At 53.4% G+C, this 17,973-nt stretch overlaps 6 protein-coding genes across 6 annotated transcripts; 2 read left to right on the top strand and 4 right to left on the bottom strand.

The window, feature by feature from the left end:
- The first annotated feature begins 991 nt into the window (after positions 1 to 991).
- Positions 992 to 2,447, top strand: CC84DRAFT_1193094 (acetylornithine deacetylase). The gene has a single exon (XM_018181273.1). The coding sequence runs from the start codon at positions 1,080 to 1,082 to the stop codon at positions 2,379 to 2,381; it is 1,302 nt and encodes a 433-aa protein (XP_018043525.1). The 5' UTR covers positions 992 to 1,079; the 3' UTR covers positions 2,382 to 2,447.
- A 410-nt stretch (positions 2,448 to 2,857) lies between these two features.
- On the bottom strand, positions 2,858 to 4,288 carry CC84DRAFT_1136526 (uncharacterized protein; the record flags this gene model as incomplete). Its single annotated transcript, XM_018176105.1, has 1 exon — positions 2,858 to 4,288. One exon carries the CDS (start codon positions 4,286 to 4,288, stop codon positions 3,131 to 3,133), a length of 1,158 nt encoding a protein of 385 aa, XP_018043524.1. The 3' UTR covers positions 2,858 to 3,130.
- Positions 4,289 to 7,217: 2,929 nt separating this feature from the next.
- On the bottom strand, positions 7,218 to 8,569 carry CC84DRAFT_1160367 (uncharacterized protein). The gene is made up of 2 exons (XM_018177481.1): positions 8,040 to 8,569; positions 7,218 to 7,987 (listed from the first exon to the last, which is right to left on the bottom strand). The coding sequence occupies exons 1-2, from the start codon at positions 8,540 to 8,542 to the stop codon at positions 7,408 to 7,410; spliced, it is 1,083 nt and encodes a 360-aa protein (XP_018043523.1). The 5' UTR covers positions 8,543 to 8,569; the 3' UTR covers positions 7,218 to 7,407.
- Positions 8,570 to 9,781: 1,212 nt separating this feature from the next.
- Positions 9,782 to 10,869, bottom strand: CC84DRAFT_1077686 (NAD(P)-binding protein; the record flags this gene model as incomplete). Its single annotated transcript, XM_018173766.1, has 3 exons — positions 9,782 to 10,044; positions 10,117 to 10,702; positions 10,759 to 10,869. The coding sequence occupies 3 exons, from the start codon at positions 10,867 to 10,869 to the stop codon at positions 9,782 to 9,784; spliced, it is 960 nt and encodes a 319-aa protein (XP_018043522.1).
- Positions 10,870 to 13,897: 3,028 nt separating this feature from the next.
- CC84DRAFT_1110259 (uncharacterized protein) lies at positions 13,898 to 15,151 on the top strand. Its single transcript, XM_018175244.1, has 2 exons — positions 13,898 to 14,272; positions 14,332 to 15,151. The coding sequence occupies exons 1-2, from the start codon at positions 14,082 to 14,084 to the stop codon at positions 14,942 to 14,944; spliced, it is 804 nt and encodes a 267-aa protein (XP_018043521.1). The 5' UTR covers positions 13,898 to 14,081; the 3' UTR covers positions 14,945 to 15,151.
- Positions 15,152 to 15,721: 570 nt separating this feature from the next.
- On the bottom strand, positions 15,722 to 17,830 carry CC84DRAFT_1079001 (calcium dependent mitochondrial carrier protein-like protein; the record flags this gene model as incomplete). Its single annotated transcript, XM_018173819.1, has 7 exons — positions 15,722 to 16,378; positions 16,426 to 16,487; positions 16,536 to 16,727; positions 16,786 to 17,201; positions 17,314 to 17,521; positions 17,574 to 17,654; positions 17,704 to 17,830. 7 exons carry the CDS (start codon positions 17,828 to 17,830, stop codon positions 15,722 to 15,724), a joined length of 1,743 nt encoding a protein of 580 aa, XP_018043520.1.
- Between the last annotated feature and the right edge of the window lie 143 nt (positions 17,831 to 17,973).

Below are 17,973 nucleotides of genomic sequence, written 5' to 3'. Positions count from 1 at the left end.
AATGAGGCGATGATAGCATATAGTTGTGCAGTGAGTGAAGCTAAGCCCGTCATTATGAGTGGGTTACCGAGGTCAGCAACTGGATCGCGTCGACACAGTCTATCTGTGAGACAGTCTTCGGGATATATACCGATGACGTTCAAGGTATACCGAAGCTCGGAATGGCTTTACCCCGCTGTTCCTTCGCTCAATCTTAGTCGCTTGCTATATCAACAACATATTCTTCTAAAATCAAGGTATACCACGATGATCGTTCGCAGAAGAGGAAACTAGATAGTGCTAGACTTGGCGATGTTAGCATAGTCGAAGCTACGGTTGCAATCTGCCTGCAGTGTCAATCTATCCACCCCTGTTGACTGCTTATCTTCTTATCGTTGAGCTGCTCGATTGTCAAACGTAGGAGGAATCTTGAATCAATATCGTACGAGTTCAATGCCGGTCAATAAGTGTCAAGTACGAAGAGTATCTCAAGACTAGACAATTCTAAAAAGAAAGTAAAGGCATCTGGGAAAGTGCTGTCGTCCAGCAAATATCGTATATCTGTTTCAACAGAGGTCCGAAGAGCTGGTTACTCAGCGATTTTTGTGGATACGGAGTCCTCTCAATATTGAAGATCTATAAATCATGTAGCAACTTGTGCGGAGATAGATGGTTAACCAGGATCATGTGGAGTCTCAACGGCACCAAGATAATACTCAGGTGCTGTGAAAGGCACCTGGCCTGGACTACAAGTGCGGTGAGAGATATACGAGGAAAATACTTCGAAAAACAACGCATCATTTTATGGCTGCAGTCAGTGACAGAGATGATGAGAATGATGAGTGGTGTGGTGAGGGGTGAGTGCGAGTGTTCGACGCCTGCAAGTACACGATTACCCCGCTCCATGAACCTAACGCTACCTAGGTAAGTTCGGCTGTACCTGCCGCAAACGGTAACACCTGTAAGTGGGGGCTCTTCCCCGATAAATACTCTACTTCAATCCATGAGCATTGCACTCCATCTCTTTAAAATTCCCTGTATTTCCAGCAATCTTTAAAAACACTATAGGTTCTTTTCCAGTGGATTTCCAGGTCAATAGCATGCCACTATCTCCAGAACTCACCGCATCCATAACTGATGCAGTCGCAAAGAACTTCGATAAGGAGCTCGCGTTCATCCAAAAAGTAATTCAATATGGCGGCCAGCGTGGAGAGGAATCAGCCATCCAAGACGAGATCTATAACCAGTATACTTCTCGGGGCTACGCGACTACCAAGCTCAACATGGACCCAGATTCGTTATCAAAACAGCCAGGAGCCGGAAAGGTCAGCGCAAAACATTCAAAGGCACCAGTCGTAATCGGCGTGCTAGAGCCAAAGTCATCAACAAGCGGCGGAAAGAGCTTGATATTGAATGGACATATCGATGTCGTGCCAACAGGGCCGGAAGAACTCTGGACGCACGACCCGTACTCTGGTATCGTGGAGGGAGACTGGCTCTATGGGCGTGGCGGCGCTGATATGCGTGCCGGAAATGTTGCTAATATGTTTGCGTTGGATGCGCTGCGCAGTATCGGGAAGCGACCGGCCTCGAAAGTCATCATTGAGTCCGTTCCAGAGGAAGAATCGACTGGAAACGGTACAATGGCTACTCACATCGCGGGCTACACAGCGGATGCGGTTCTGATCCCCGAGCCGACAAATGAACAACTGGTACGCGCTAACGTGGGCGTCATCTGGTTCCAGATCGCGGTGGCTGGTCGGCCAGTGCACGTTCTCAAAGCGACTGAAGGATCGAATGCGATCGAGTCAATATGGAAGATTGTGGGAGGTTTGAAAGAGCTCGAGAAAGAGATGAACGAGCAAAAGAAGGGGCGGTTGCATTTTGAAGAGCTCGACCATCCAATCAACCTTAATGTAGCAATGATCGAGGGTGGCGACTGGGCGAGTTCGGTCCCAGCCTGGTGCAAGATCGACTGCCGCGTTGCGCTGTTCCCAGGTGTTCGAGCTGAAGACGTCGCAGTCCAGATCGAAGAATCGATACAAAAGGTTGCTGCTACAGACTCCTTCCTCCGTGATGCACCGCCCAAAATCACGTGGAATGGTTTCTTTGCAGAGGGTTATGTCCTGGAACCTGGAAGCCTGGCCGAGGATGTCTTGAGATCCGCACACAAACAAGCAACAGGTTCCAATCTCGGAAGCATCACCATGCCAGCATACCTCGATACAAGAATCTTCTCGCTGTTCCAGAAGATACCTGCGCTTTGCTACGGACCGATTGGTGAAAGCTTACATGGCTTTGACGAGCGAGTGAGTGTGAGTAGCATTCAACGGGTTACCACGGCTATTGCTTTGTTCATTGCAGAGTGGTGCGGATTAGAAGATGCCGATCTTGCTAAGTGAGGCGGGACCTATTTCGTTATATTTAGGGCCCTCTGTAACTGTAACAATTCCAGATTCTCTTCGCTCAACCGTATAATTACTTCATGATATGAGAGATGATGATGACAAGAATCGCGGGCGATAACGAAGTTACTTTCAATCGTAATTTGGGTAGCGCAATTGTTGCGTCTGAAACCCGTTTCATTAATAACTCACAGACCATTCGAATACCATGCGAACGAGAAGTCCGTAAACAGTTGACCAAGTTTTAACTTATAACTTCGCTCAAGGTCCGTCTATCCTGCCGGTGTTGTCTCAGCTCGTCACCTTACGCTTGGCAAACGCCAGTGACGCGATAATACCTCCACCATGGTTGGACGTGTTAGGAAACTTCACTATAGACTGTATTTAATTCGAATTCCATAAGTCACTAGGTATACGTCATGTTTGTAATATAAATGTTAAGATCGAGGTGGTATTGAGTGCAATTGCGAGATAAGAGTAAACACCTGTTATATAAAGAATGAGCAACCAGAAAGATAAAGCGCAGTATACACCCCAAGGCCAAATTTAGAATGAGTGAAACGTTTTCCAAGAATGGTTGAGGTAATTCGCGCAGAGCCCGGATTTTATGATCAACATCTATGCCGTAACGATATTTGATTCTAGGCTAACGTGTTTTTTTTTCGTCGCGTCGAGCCATCTAGTGACGCGAGCAGTCGACAGCTTGTTCGCAATTTGGCTCGCCAATTACCTCGGAGCGAAGGACTTCAGCGACAGCGACGATCAACTTTCTCCAGGAACAATTCCTTATACGAGTCCCTGTCGGAGCGCAGCAATCCGTAGAATTTCGCCGATTCCTTTTGACCGCGTGGATCTCTGACGTTCAATTCGTACCGGACGTCGGAGAATGCATCAACAAGGGCTGCCACTAATATACCAATCATTCTAGGACCAAAATCAGGCTTCGCTGGACAGAGGAATGGCGAGCTACCAAATGGCATCCAAGCATTGAAAGGCTCTGGTTCGTGCCTCATGTTTGCCCAGCGCGACGGTCTGAAGCAGTCTGCATCAAAGCCCCAGATTGCTGTGTCCCGATGGAGTCCTTCGATGTCGGCGATAGCAAGAATTGAAGAGCCGCTCGCAAATCGAAAATGGCGATGGATATGGCGAGTAGGTGGATATAGTCGAAGTGCTTCACGAACGATTGAGATCGCCTTTTCGATCTCCGATGCCCCCTCATGAGAATCTTCCAGCCGCACGGTAGGGTTCTCCAAAAATAACTTCAACGCAGCTATCCACTCTTCTGTTTCTTCTGCGCCTCTGTACCGAACTTCTATGAAGCAGCGAAGTACTATCCGCCACATTGTTTCGAATGCCGGGAGGATAAAATTCATAGCGTTCCTCTGCGGGTCTAGTGGATCCCGGTTTGGAACCAAGAGACGCAGGGCATCGTGGAGTCTGTCCTGCTTGGACCAGGGCACGATATGGCGGGGTAATTTTGAGCCGATCCAGATATCGTTGATTTCGGAGGCGACTAACGATATGGATTCGTCGTCCAGTGAAGGAAAATCATGTCGAAATAGGACATTGATGGTCATCTTTAATACGAAAGACTGTACCAAATTGACAAGGTTTTTAGGGCATTCATTCTTAGCTAGCCTTTTCGCGGCACTTGCAACCATATTCCAATCCGGCCTCAGCATTGTGCCGACCTTGTTCCGGTATTCTTTGTGTCGTTCGCTGTGATCCGTCGTGAAAGCGTTATCGATCCCAAAGGCAGGACGCAAACGTTGATTGGGTTGTGCCCTAGCCTCATATTTTGATAGGAGATTGGTATCACCCTTCAAGATGCTGCCCGAAATAATTTGTGCGCATTCAGATGGGTTCTTCGTGGTATGGATAGTCTGCCTTCTTTGTAGAATCATCCGGTGCATTCTCGATACAAACATGAGGCTTAGCAGGAAGATTGCGCAATATAGGACTCCATATTCTAGGGGCAAGTAACTCGACGGCTGGGAACGCATAGCTCAGGATAGTAGATTCAGGAGTAGCAAGCGTCAGTGAGTGGAGAATAGTGCTTCTAGAAGACGCTGACTCCATAGAAGACTTCACCGGATAATCATACTCGCATCCCGTGTTACAGTGCCGATGTAAGAGTGAGGTCACTTTTTGCTTTGTACAACAGAGATGTCGAATGGAACACGTCTCTGATTATTAATGTTGTACAATTATCTCTCTAAAGAATATGAGTCAACCCCGCATATTCCGAGACTTTGAAGATTCGACCATTGCTCCTGTAGGGTTGACTATCAAGGGGCGGAAGGACGCCCACGGACAAAGGGTCTATATGGGCTTGTCTTGCATTGCTTGCCACCAACGTGGTGTTCCTGAAATTGAAGTTATCAGAACCTTTCGGTAATTTCATAGCTATTGGATAAGGCTTGAGCACAAACACGCGTATCTATCTTATCGTCCACTGATCTTGATGCAAGCGCTGTCCCGCATGCCAAGAGATGCGCCCTTCAGGGCCCCGCGCAGCCAGCCAATGATGGAACAAAGCGTGGTCAACAAATCCGGCGGACGCATCGAAAGTCTAGAGGGTAACGTTGGCGTTGTGTCCAGGAGTACAGCGGCAATATCCATTAGCTCTGTCATTGTTCGAGTAAAAACTATGCAATTCTTCTAAGGCTATCAATTTGCGGGGTCAACACAGGTTATGAGACCCGATCATAACGACGGATCTGAGTCCCACAAAGCTCTCTTAGAGTCATTATATGCTCGAAAGTAGTCACAGAAAGAACGCTCGGCACAAAGGCTCAGATCTTAGCGTGCTGTCCTATATACCACCCACTGTATCTGTTATTAACTTTGCTATAACGACCCTATTCTCAGTAACATGATATCCTCCATGGTCTGGTTTACGGTCTCAAGACCGATCCTTTGCTCGAACGTATTCATCAAAGAAAACTAGGGTTGGAGTCCCTTTCAATGCTACACATATTGGACCTTCCTCTGAGGCGCTTCTTTCCTTCCCCTATGTTTGCAGCGATACGGCATGGAGGACCTCATTATCAACAGCGGGATACTACGCATTATTATTGGGCATCGCAATGTCCAGAGCGTCGCTTTGCAGCTTCGCTTACGCAAATTCGCAATAATGAATATTCCAACGATTACAAGGCGTGATTTTGATGTTGCACTTCCAAGCCGCACATCAGGGTCACATTCAATAATCATCGGATCCGTCATTGAGAACTATCACTATGTCTAATTCACTAGCCTCCATCTATTCGATCCAGTTCCGTGACTGTCAGACGTGCAGAGCTCTTGACAGAGCGTCTGAGAGGATTTGTGGAACACATCTAGGCCGTGTGTTATGGGTTTTGCTTGATTATCGCGGACCGCGGTGAATTTGTTATAGTAATGCGCAAAAGGCCCGCACAACGACACGACGGAAAGTTCTGGCGCGAATAATGAGCGCGGCGATCGTAGACCGAGCGGCTGTAATACATGCTTGATATTTTATGATTCAGGGTAGCATTTGGATGAATTGGTAACTTAATTGACTGTATAACGGCACGCACCTGCTCTGATACTGCCGCGTCTCCGCAGCCGCAGGATTACGTGCTGTCTACAAACGATCCTCGACGACGTCTTCCACAGCGGAGCGACCATGAACAGCGCTCGGCGAGAATTGGATCAGATTGCATTAAACGCCCATATGTCACACTCTTAATTGGCTGTTCTAGGTTGAACACGGAATGCAATATTATCGCCACATACGGCCAAGTCACAAAACTAGCTCGTCAATCACCATTTCTTTTTGCTCTACTTGACATATACGGCTGATTTTCTTGAGTCTCTCCGTTTTCACCTTGTAGCCAATCCCGCTATTTGTAATTTCCTTTTCCTTCACTGCTTAACAGCACTGCTTCCTTTTTTTTTTTTTTTCTTACGATGCCAGTTCCTGATCTCGTATACAGGCAACACTAACGGCAGCTAGTTGTATTCTTTAAGAAAAGTACCAGGGATTGGCGGAGGCCTAGTCGCCATTGGAATGGTCAGAGTTCCTGGAAGCAGTGCCCAGCAAACTTGGTAAAGCGTACATCAGAACTTCGAGTAGCTCCCATGATTCCAGCTTCGATATTAACCAATCTAGGGTTTCCATGGCTCTTGGAGCTGATCCTGCTGGTAATGGTATCGTTGGTGTCACCAAAATACTATGTATTACAGCCTGGAAACAAGCAAGGCATATGTCCAAGTTCTCATCAATAAGCTGACCCTACACCTGAACCGTAGAGCGAACAAATATTCACCTAGCTGTGAGCAGGCGCTACACATCTCGGCTATCCTAACAACAAAGGTAATGGCTTGAACATGGTTACATATGCTAAAGTAGCTCCAGAAGGTAAAGCGCTCGAGCTCGCCCACAGGCTCATCTAGAATGGCCCTAGTATTTATAGAATCGGCCTTAAGTGCAAGCTTGCGTTGGCTCAAGATACAGTGTCATTGACGGTTCAGACGACCTTTCGGTTAACGAAAATTTCTGTATAAACTCCTCCTGGTCCTTCTTTGAAGCTCGTTCATGACCACGTTAGCTGAGGTAGTAGAGCAGACCGGACATTGAAAAAGATGTATATGTATAATCTGGCAATTGTATGAATGCGAATTCCGGATCGTAGTGGCCTTCTACGAGCGGGACTTCGTCATCAAGGTCTCGCATCTACAACGTTCTAGCGATGGGTATCACAATGTCGGACCGGTCAGTATCTTGGACCAAGAGATCGAGGGCGCGTCAATGTTTCCTGTAGGGCACTTTGAGGGTCTGCTGCGAATTCAAAGGATGTAATTGTGGTCCAGAACGGATATCTACACTACATCAGAATCAACCTAGTTTTTCCTGTGCGATATATCATCTGCATATCTTCGAAAGCATCGCAGAGTAATTTCCACCAATATAGCTCACAGATGCATACCCTACAGCCTACCTCCTTAGTCGCATCCGCAAAGATCCTTCTCAAGGTTATTTGCCCTACTGCAACATCTAAGCAGCAGGCAGGCGAGAAATAAACCTACTCTCCCTCTTCCTGCTCTCCCTCTTCGTAGTCGCCGGCCGATGCCGATTGACAAAGTCCTCGGCGCTCTCCCCGGTATGATCCCCATCCTCATCCGCACACGCCGTCTGCGCTTGGCCAAACATAGTCTGCTTCCTCTCACCCCTCTCCCTAAAGTCGAACGTCTTCCCGTTCTTCAGCGTGATGTGCACATTCGCATCGTAGCCCATGTCGAATTCGCCATACTCGACGTAGCCAATGCACATGGTGGTCTTTCCTGGCAGAGCGGGCTGCGAGACCTTGAAGGTGAGCGTCGTGGACTGGGTCTCGGTCCATTCCTTCCTAAAGTCCTGGCCGACCTCGAAGGAGACGCTGAAGCTGGATTTGGGACCGACGCCCGCGACCTGGCCGCTGATTTCAAGGGAATAGCCCATGCCGAAGTTGTAATGAACGCTCTGGCTGTAGGAGTACGAGTTGGCGACGGTGTCGGTGATGTCGAAAGCGATGGTGGTGGCGTTGGAGGCTGAGTTGTACTGGCCTTGGGACGCCTTTACGGCTCTCTTGATTCCTCTGTACAATAGTCAGTACTTTCTGATGGGTAGGCGAGATTAAGTGTACACACGCTTGCGATTTGGCAAATTCTTCCTGGTCCTGGTCCCATCTGAAGTCTCCGATCTGGATCTTGTCGACTTTGTCTTCGAGGAACATCCAGCCCCAGGCTGTGATGTGGTCGTCTGCTCGTCCCCACCCACCCAGCATGATACCACTGCCGACGTCCGGACTGAATGTCTTGCCACTGAGTTTGTCGATCTTCATTTCGAGGCTTTCACCATTGGATAGCTCGATGCGCAAGCCACCAAGCTGCGTAGCATCCCGGTCAGACCAGAGCACAGTCCGCGACACCTGGACAGTAAAGGGATCCCAGTCCAGTTTCTGGTGGTAGTCTCCTGCGCGTGCTCCGATGAGATGGCTGTGGTCCTGGTTGGAGTACGTCAAGGAGATTCCGCTGATACGGTCCTTGCTGCCCCAGACTTCGACACCACGAACAACAGTACCGTAGGTCCATTGCGTTTCGCAGATTTCGACATCGTATTGGCTGGCGTCGTGCTTGTCACCGACAGCCATGAGTGCTGCGAACGGGCCGCTGTCACAGTCGCCAATGGCGGCGACACCGGTGACGAACGCGGTCGAGAGACCGAGGAGGGTGTTCAGGAGCTTCATTGGAAACAACAAAACTCGAAAGCAATGATATAGCAGGTGTGGTCAACTATTAACAATTGTATGGATGCAAGAAACGAATGACAAAGTTGGTAATCAAAATCGATGGAGGTGACAGTTTTCCAAAAGAGTGACAGAACTGAAAGCAGACCAAAAGGACTCTCAACTGGGAGAGATGAACAAAGATACTGACTCTGCAAAGACACCTCACCAAGCAATATATATAGTCACTCCAAAAAGAATTCAAACGGAAATGACCCGGAATAGCTGCGCCGCCACCGCGAGGCTATTAGGGCTTGGATTTCTCGTCGACGAAGCTGCAACTTCCGCATTGAAATCTTACGACGCTATATCCCGGGCGGAACAACAACGTCCAGTAGAACATGCAACGAATCGAGGTATATGCCAAGGCTTATACTGCCATGTTGCTGGTATGCGGACGTCGCGTATCTCAGGATAAAGTCCCGCCAAGGTCCGTGTCGGGCGATACACTGATGTCGCGCGAGACACCACACTCCGCAGCCTTTCTCCCCGCGAAACATGAAACATGAACTACATGTTTCAAGAAATTCGAGGTGATTATGAACAGCACATGAGGTTGACAGAAGTTGGGAGCATGAAACATATATCGTGAACATTCGTCTGTAGATGCACACTGCTTTCAGGTACGCCTCAGCATCGTATCATGCCTTTATCCCGCGATTTTTCTCGCGCTTAGAACCAACTGGAACGGCGCTTTGAGTTCCCAGAATGCCCTGTATTCCGGGCTTCAAGGCTTGGAGGCCGCCGGTGAGGGATCGCATGCAGCACGTCGGGTGTACCGCAGTGTGGCTTCACTGGAGTTGAAGTCCGCGATACCAAAGTCCACCCCTTTTTTCTTCTGCCATTTGATGTGACATAGACGCCCAGTCACGGCTTTCTTCCAGTTGACTTGAGTGCCTTCGCGTGCCCGTAAAAGCCATGCGCTAGCGAGCACAGGTCTTGCCAATATGTGACCGATTAATCATCAATCGAAAAGAATGATCGGAACTTCATTCGAAACTCTTTGTTTAACAAAAATAATTTGATGCAACCCAGTCAGTGCAGAGAACACGCATTGTAGCTAACATTCACGCAGTCACCAACTGCACCATCATGAACACCCAACTAAGCCCCCGCATCCCTCCCCCAAGCCTTCTCCACAACCTCCTCCACACTCATAGGCTTGATATGCGGAAACGCTCCATTCCTGATCCCAGCATCACTGACATCCAACACACCCCTGACAGCCATAAGCCCAAACTCACTAACCATCTCGCGCATGCCGGGATAATCCTCTTCGGTCGGCGCGCCCGGCGGCTGCGGCAACATCGTCGCCTCCCCTTTCTCCAGGACCTCGACAGAGTCATACGTGACATCCCACTTCGCGCCTGTGCCGCGTCAGCCCGCCTCTCCAGAATATAGCAACGACGAGAAGAACACGAGCTCGGGACGGAACATACCAGTCACGCGCTCCGCGATCCGCACAAACTCCCCCCAGCTGGCCACACCCCCCACGAACGCGCTGACCTCGGGCCACTCCCCCTCGTCCTCCAACAGCGCAGCCACATAGCGCGCCAAATCCGTCGTGTGCAGGAAACTCACCTTCTGCGTGCCATCCCCCGGCACCGCGGCGCGCCTCGCGTCAAAGTCGAGCACGTACTTGAACGGCTTCATGTAGCTGTGCACACGCGGGATGCCGTAGTGGTCGAGTGTCCAGCCGAAGACGACGCGCGTGAAGCGCAGGGCGGAGGCGCGCAGGGCGGCGGCGGCGTCGAGCCAGTAGCGGGCAGCGGGGTGGAAGGAGAGGGTTTCAGGGGTGTAGTGGATGCCGTATTCGCTGGGGAGGAAGCTGGTGACTGTTCCGGATTGCGTGGCCGCCGTGATGAGGTTGAGTTGGGCCTGGCTGTTTTCGGGGGAGGAGAGGATGAGGGCGGATATGACGACGTCGATTTTGTGTTCTTGGAGGGTGGATATCATGCTGGGTATGGAGGTGTAGTCTGTTGCTATGGTGGAGATGGAGGCGGAGTCGACTTCCAGGGTAGATGACTGTGATGGGTTCAGGTTGTGGATACTTCCGGGAAGGAAAGTGAGGTGCCACATACCTTCCGGCTCAAGATCAAGACTTTATGCTTTCCTTGCTGTACAAGCCCATTAACAAGAGCGCGACCAATTCCACCGGTGCCGCCAGCGACAGCTACTGTGAAGGCTGGCATTGTGGACGTGTAATCCGGATATGTTGTTGATTGAAATGGTTGGGACCGATGGGAAGCAATTCAGAATCCTGTGATGCCCTTTGAGTCGTTCAACTGCGGCTTTTATACCATCCCCCCTGGCCTACAAGCAACGTTCTCCACTCGACTTAGCTTACGTTTGTACAACGACTATACGTAAGCACACTGTCCCAGATGCTTCCCTCACCTTCATCCCTCTGCACGCCAAGCTCTTCGTATACCCTGCGCGCTAAAGAAAAGGGCGTTCCGCCCCGCCTACTCTTGGCAGTATGGAGGCATTTGAGCACAAAGGCCTGCACCAAGAACTCTTACCATCGCCCGTTCTGGGTTGGCTGGTAGACAGCTGTCTTGGCAGACGCAGGCTTTTGTAATCACCAATAGATCGCGTTGTCAGCAGTCCTTGGCGCTTCCATCCCATACGACTTCGCAGTCCTCGCACTCCGTGAAGAAGTGGTAGACAGGCAGAGAAGTATTGTGCTGGAAATGCGCATAGGAATCGGGAGATTGAAGGACAGGATGTTCGTTGTAGACTAGGCGTCGACCAATCACATTCGGGTTTTTAGTCTCTTTGACAGGACGGCTGTGCGATCTTTTGCACCTCTCTACTCGCGATCTATACTAGTCTTGCAACTTGAAATCTCCGTTCTTATTTCTCTCGTTTCATCATATTCGGAGATGGATGTAGTTGTCGCTGCTGAATAGTTGATCCATAGCTGACCACCGACAACGCGCCACGAGACCGCGTCTTACTGCGCTCAGGGAGTTGGCTATGGAAGAAAAACTGCAGAACTCGAAATCTTTCTCTATTTTTAATCACACGCTCATAGCAATGGGGTATTCCTATCGTCAAACTGCTCATCCCATCCCATCCGTCTACCATGAACGCCTGCCCTGGTGGTCAACGGAACCTAAATCTCCAATACCCTACCGTACTGTACCCTCCTAAACGCCTAAAAAACTTTTCAGGTTGCATAACTAGCAGTCCGCTTCTGTTCTAGAGCTTCGTATCCTGCCTCGTCGAGTCGCTCAGCCTCCTCAGCGGCCCATTCGGAAACCCGCCACTCGGGCCCGGCCTCGCACCCGCGCCCTGCGCCGCGCCCCCCGTACTACTGCTCCCCGCAGTGCTGCTCGCCGCCGACGTCCGCGCCGAGTTGCGCTGCTGCAGCGTCGCGCTCATCAGCCAGTGCAGCTGCATGCGCATGCCGTTGATGGCGGCGTTGGTGTGCAGCATCTCGTCTTTGGTGCGCTGGCTCTCGTTGATGACCATCATGTTTGTGCGGCCGTCAAGCTCGGTCAGCGCGTTGGCGATGCGGTTGACTTCGTCGCGGAGGGACTCGTGGAGGGTGAGGAGGTGGTGCACTTGTGAGTCGAAGGGGGGCTGGCTGGGGTGCGATTCGTTTTGGGGCACGGGCGGGAAGGAGGCGGGTGGGAGGCGGAAGTCTGGGGTAGGGACTAGGTTGTTGGGTGGGAAGGAGTAGGAGATGTTGGGATCGAGGGGGTTGGTCACGGGGAATGTGGTGGAGGAGTCGTTGGCTGGGTAGAGCATGTTTGTGATGTTGGAGAGGCCGTCTTCTAGGATGCTGACTTTGCGGGTCAGGGGCTCGAGGCGGGCCTCGTTGCGCTCGATGCGGGTTTGCTGGTCGCGGAAGTGAGGGGCCATGGTGGCCATTGGGCACGACTTCTCGTGGAGGATGGTCTGCGCGCGCTCGGCGGTGAAGGTGCAGCCGACTACGGCGCCCTGGCACGGGGTGATGACCTTGCCGCAGGCATCTTGGATGTGCGCATCAAGATCGAGCCGCAGGAGGCTGGTGTCGCAGTGGGGACAGTTGGTGGAGCGGTTGGCGCAAGCAGTCCTCTGGTGGTCCTATAGCCATGTCAACAAGCGTCCGCGAAGCATCACAACCACGGCATGTACCTCGAGGTCCTTCTTCATCATGGACGTGTGGCAGTCGTTGCAGCGCACAGTGTAGTGCAGGCAGCCCTTGTGGAAGTCCCTCTGCGAGATGTGCAGGCGGCAGTCGTGCTGGGCGCATTCGACCAGCGTGTACTCGCAGTACAGCATGACGTGGTCGTACAGATTGACGCGCTGCTCGGCCCAGGCGCAGCCGGCCTTTGCATTCGGGCACTTGACGAGCAGCTCGTCCAGCATCGTCTCGACGATCTTGGGCACGGGGCGTAGGTCCTTGTCCGGGTCGGCCCTGCTGCGGCACGTGGGGCACGTCGTGCGGCCGTCGTGCTGGGCTCGCCAGGCATGCTCGAGGCAATCTTTGCAGAAGAAGTGGCCGCAGAAGAGCTGGACGGGGCGGTCGAAGGGCGTGTGGCAGATGAGGCACACGAGGTTGCTGTCGGGCTCGTGGACGTACTCGACGAGGTGCAGGTCGGGGGGCTGCTTCGCGAGAGGCGCGCGGCGGTTCTTCGAGTTCAATGAGTTTGATGCGCGGATTTGGAGGGGCGAGGGGCTGCTGGGAGGGCCACCGACCGGGACGAGGCCGTCTGCCGCGTCCACGCCCGCCGACGACGCCCGGCTGCTGCGCCGGTCGTTGGGCGGGGGGATGGGCGCGGGCGACGACATGCTGGCAACGAGGCTGGGCCGTGTTCAGCGCAGCCCAGCAGTGGAGGGCACCAGCAAACAAGCAGCCGCGAGCCGCACGATATCAGCGCTGGGCGAGGCTGAGGCGGTCAAGCCGTGGCATGTACGGTCGGTCGGCGCGGGGGTGGTGGGCTGCCCTCGCATCCAGCAGGTGTCTGCGGGCGAGGGCTCAGACAGTCATATAAGAAGCGGGAGGCGGTGTGTGACGGTCAGCAAGGAATGCACAGGCGTCCATGCCTCTCGTCGTGTGGTTGCGCAGAAGCGAGACACGCATGTGGACACACAGGTCACTGTCCCCCATTCCAGCGTGCCCGCGGGACAGTCCGGGCGCCGAGGCTGGGGCACCGCACGCCACGGGACGGGACCTTGCAAGAGGCGCCGGGCGCGCGTCACAGTGGAGCCCTCGCCATTCGCGCATGCTCGGCCCTGTGCACTGCAGCAACAACGCTGCTCCAAGCCCTCCACCTGCCGCCCATCGCGAGTTGCGCTTCGATCCCGCGTTCGGGCACCCGCATTCGGCTCCGCATTGCCTCCGCCCGCTCCAACTCCAGCCCGCCCTCGCACCCGCTGCCTGCGCACCTCAGCCATCCCCCCTCCCAGCGCCATGTCGACCACGAACCCGCCGCAGCTCTTCCTCCTCGCCGACCACATCAAGCTCTCCCTCCTCGAGCGCCAGCGCGCAATCTCCCTCAACCTCTCCCCCAGCTCGCAGGACGGCCAGATCTCGCGGTCGCTGGAGCAACTCCGCTCCGGCATCGAAGCCCTCGAATCTCAGATCCACGATGTGTCTGATGAGTGCGTTCCCGTCCCCTCCCCCAATCCAATGTGATCCAGTCTGACACGGTGCCTCGCAGATCCATATCCTCCCAGCTCCCCCGCCTACGTGCCCAACTCGCCGACCTGACAGCGCAATTCACACCCTCCACCTCCACCTCGGACCCTTCCACCACAACCCTCACACCCAACGACCCCAGCCTAGCCTCCGACTTCGCCGCCGCAACCTCAAAACCCGCACGCTCCACCTCGGCGTCCCGCGCCAAGTCAAAATCCGTGCGCTTCCGCGACGACGCCGCCGCCGCCGACGATGACGACCCCAACCGCGCCTCCCTCTTTCCCTACCGCGACGACCCCTCCCCCACTGATGGACCAAACCACGACGCCCTAAGCAACCAGCAAATCCACGAGTACCACGCCCGTGTCATCGACGAGCAAGACGCACAGCTCGACCAGCTCGGCGCCTCCATCGGCCGTCAGCGCGAGCTCTCCATGCAGATCGGCGACGAGCTCGACGGGCAGGTCATGCTGCTCGACGACGTCGAGGAGGGCGTGGACCGCCATGCGGCGCAGTTCCGGCGGGCGAGGGGGCGCCTGGATCGATTCGGCCGCAAGGCAAAGGAGAACTGGAGTTTGAGCGTCATTGTCGTGCTGATTGTGGTGCTGGTGCTGTTGATTGTCATTACGAAATAATCGAGTTGGGTGGGCGGTGGGGGAAATTGGTTGCGGGGGGATATAGACAGAGGACGGGGTGTGCGATGTTGGATATGGAAATGGATGCATGCATAGACGGCGTTCGGTGTACATGGGCTTGGCCTGGCTGGTTGACTTCGGTCCCCTGGAGGTCTCTTCTTGCTTTACGTACTGCGAATCTGAGCCATTGTCCCTTTGTCTCAAACCACAACATTGCCATCGGTGCACAACTCCAGATTTGCGCCCTTGTCTTTATTGTTGCTTTACTGTTCCATTCCGTTCCATGCGATGCCATAATACACTCACTACCTATCGTACCCGTCACCTAATTCCCTCGCTACTTTCCTCTCCCCGATTCCAACCCAGCACTCAATTCACTAGATCTATCGTGACCTAAACGCCTGCGCTCCACGCCACCTCCCATGCAATAAAGACCAATGAAACTGAATCGAACGGAATACAGCTAAACGACGTGCGTGCAATGCGAATCGGCGGTCCATGCACCCCCACCGTGGGAGGTGAGCACGGCCGTGAGGGTATCTCTGGGGGATGCAAAGAAAAAGCTTCGAGGGTGGGGGAGGCCGACTCAGTCAGGGTTCGGGCGATAGGTTTCGTGAACCGTAGGATTGTGTATGCGCGTGAGGATGCCAGACAACGTGACAGAGATAGTTCAGGTACGAACATCAGTTCTTGTACCCAGGTGGAGTGTCCGCATCGTGGCCCTGTACTGTATGATTTGGTTTGTTTGGTGGCAATGTCCTTGAAACGTGCATTCTCTCAATGCAGACCCAGTGCAGCCTTGGACTTGTCGTAGACGACATATGTAATGGACACAGCCGGAACGACCTTGAGCAGGTTTGGCGTGAGACCCTTGAACAAACCTCTCATGCCTTCGCCCTTAATCGTCTGTCGCGTAACGTCCACGATGCCGGTGTACGTTCGAGGATGGAGGACCGTTCCTTGACTTTGTAATCGTGTGCGGAGGAGGTTTATAGGGTAAACCATACTGGCGCCAAACGCTCCAGAGAAACCTCCGATGGCCGCAGTCATGAAGCCGCCCGGTGCTGCGTCTTCTTCGTGGCACCCGCGTTTCCGGGCATTACGAGCTGTGATGGCGCGCTTGAGGTATTCAAAGGTTCCCAGGTCCAATGCTGCGTATGGGAAGATACCGACAAGACCCATACCAATACCGCGATAGTAAGCAGGAATTCCGCCTTGGCGCCACATTTTCTTCGCCGTAGCGATGATCAGACGGTTGCCGTGTAGCCCTCCGGAAACGGTCTCGCACTGCATCCGGAATTTCAGGGTATCAATAGGGTATACCGCGAACTGTGAGACCATTCCTGCCATGCCACCTGCCACAAACTTGGACCATGAGTGGATGACAGCAGGGTCGTTGTGGCCTTCGAGGGTAGCAAAAGCACGCTTTGCAGCCTAAGACTGTTAGATCGCCGAGAGTCAACGTGTATGGACATACATACTTCGTAGGCACCAAACTTGATGGCTGATTCTGGCATGACCTTGACGACGTTTAATCCGTTGCCTGTGGCAAGTCAGGGAAAGCAATTACCACAGCTCGAACACAACTTACCCGCGTACAGACTGCGCATGCCGCCAGCCTGCCAGAGCTCTTTCGTAGCTCCAGCAAGGGGACGCCATGCATTCATAAACGCCCGGACGACATTGCCGGACTTGGCAGCGTCTACAGCTTCTTTGGTGACGCTGGTCTGCGCGATGAGGTAGACTTTGAGGCGATCGAGAGGTGCGGTCGAGGTACGCGAGACTGCAAGTAAGCGCACGATAAGCTTTTGCATTGCATGCATCATTCAGGGACAACTTACCGATTCCAGCGATCCCTCCCGCCACGAAGTACTCTATATCAGGAAAACAACCAATCAGCACAGATGCTACACTTTGAACGACCGCCTTCTGCTCCGCACTGGCGGAAGGAGAATGGAGGCCTCCAACATCGTAACGTGGCGGGAGGGTCTGTGAAGCCGTAAAGGCATCCCCGGCTGGCGCAGCCATGTCGAGCGCGTCGAAAGGTTCGGCGTACGCAGCAGCCGAGAGGGGCGGTGTTCTTGCGACGAGGAAGATGGAGCCAAAAAGAGAATGAAGAAAGTGTATACCTAGTCCGTATATGGTATCGTCACTGAGCAGGACGTCGCCTTCTGGGTTGATGTGGTGGGTTTCCTGGTAATAGCTCATCACCTGGTGCAGATTTGGCGCGACGACCGGCATGAACAACAGAAAGTCGCTATTGATGTCAGCGTATGCGCTTCAAAACGGGGCGGTGAAAGTGAAGGCCCAACCCAGGGCGCGTTGAGTGCGCGGGTGGGTGTTGCGCCTCGCTACCGGTGACGACGTACCGCCATTCCTCGAAGGTGATGGCCCCGTCGTTGTTGGCGTCGACCTCGGAGAAAAATACGTCCAACTTGCTATTTGGGACGGCCAGCCCCGCGCGACTGAACGCGGCTTGGAGCTCTTCCCTAGATATCTTCCCATTGCGGTCGCTGTCGATGCTCTTGAAGAGCGCCAGGAGCTCCCTTTCTGTCTCCTGTACAAAACTGCGGAACTCTTCACCAAGACAGTCAGCATAGGCCACAGCAATGCAGCTCCGGTGTCTAACCATGATATGATATGCGTCCGTCGCCGTTCGTGTCCACCGACTTCATCACGTCCGCCAGGATCTGATCCGCGTTTTTCAGCGCTGCTGCCGGTTAGCGAAGCTCGCTCGGGCAGGCAGGGCAGGTGCATACGGTGGTCCAGCTTCCGCAGGCCCTTTTTGAGCGCTGCGAGGTCCAGTTGCCCCTGATTCCGCGTGTCGAGCGTCGCCCATAATGCGTCCACCCGTGCATCCTGTGCATTCGCGGTCTCGGTGTCCATCGTGCCGTTATCTGTGGTCTATCATGGCTATGGGCTGCGAATCGCGGTAGAAGGTGCTGCTCGGTCGGGCGAGGGCAGGCTGGCAAAGGAGCGAGGGCCAGGCTGCGCGCATAGGTCGTGGAGGATGGAATACAGGCGGGGTG

Source organism: Paraphaeosphaeria sporulosa, assembly GCF_001642045.1.
Source record: "Paraphaeosphaeria sporulosa strain AP3s5-JAC2a unplaced genomic scaffold CC84scaffold_1, whole genome shotgun sequence".
Classification (NCBI taxonomy): domain Eukaryota; kingdom Fungi; phylum Ascomycota; class Dothideomycetes; order Pleosporales; family Didymosphaeriaceae; genus Paraphaeosphaeria; species Paraphaeosphaeria sporulosa.
This window is presented reverse-complemented; position numbering and strand designations above follow the sequence as displayed.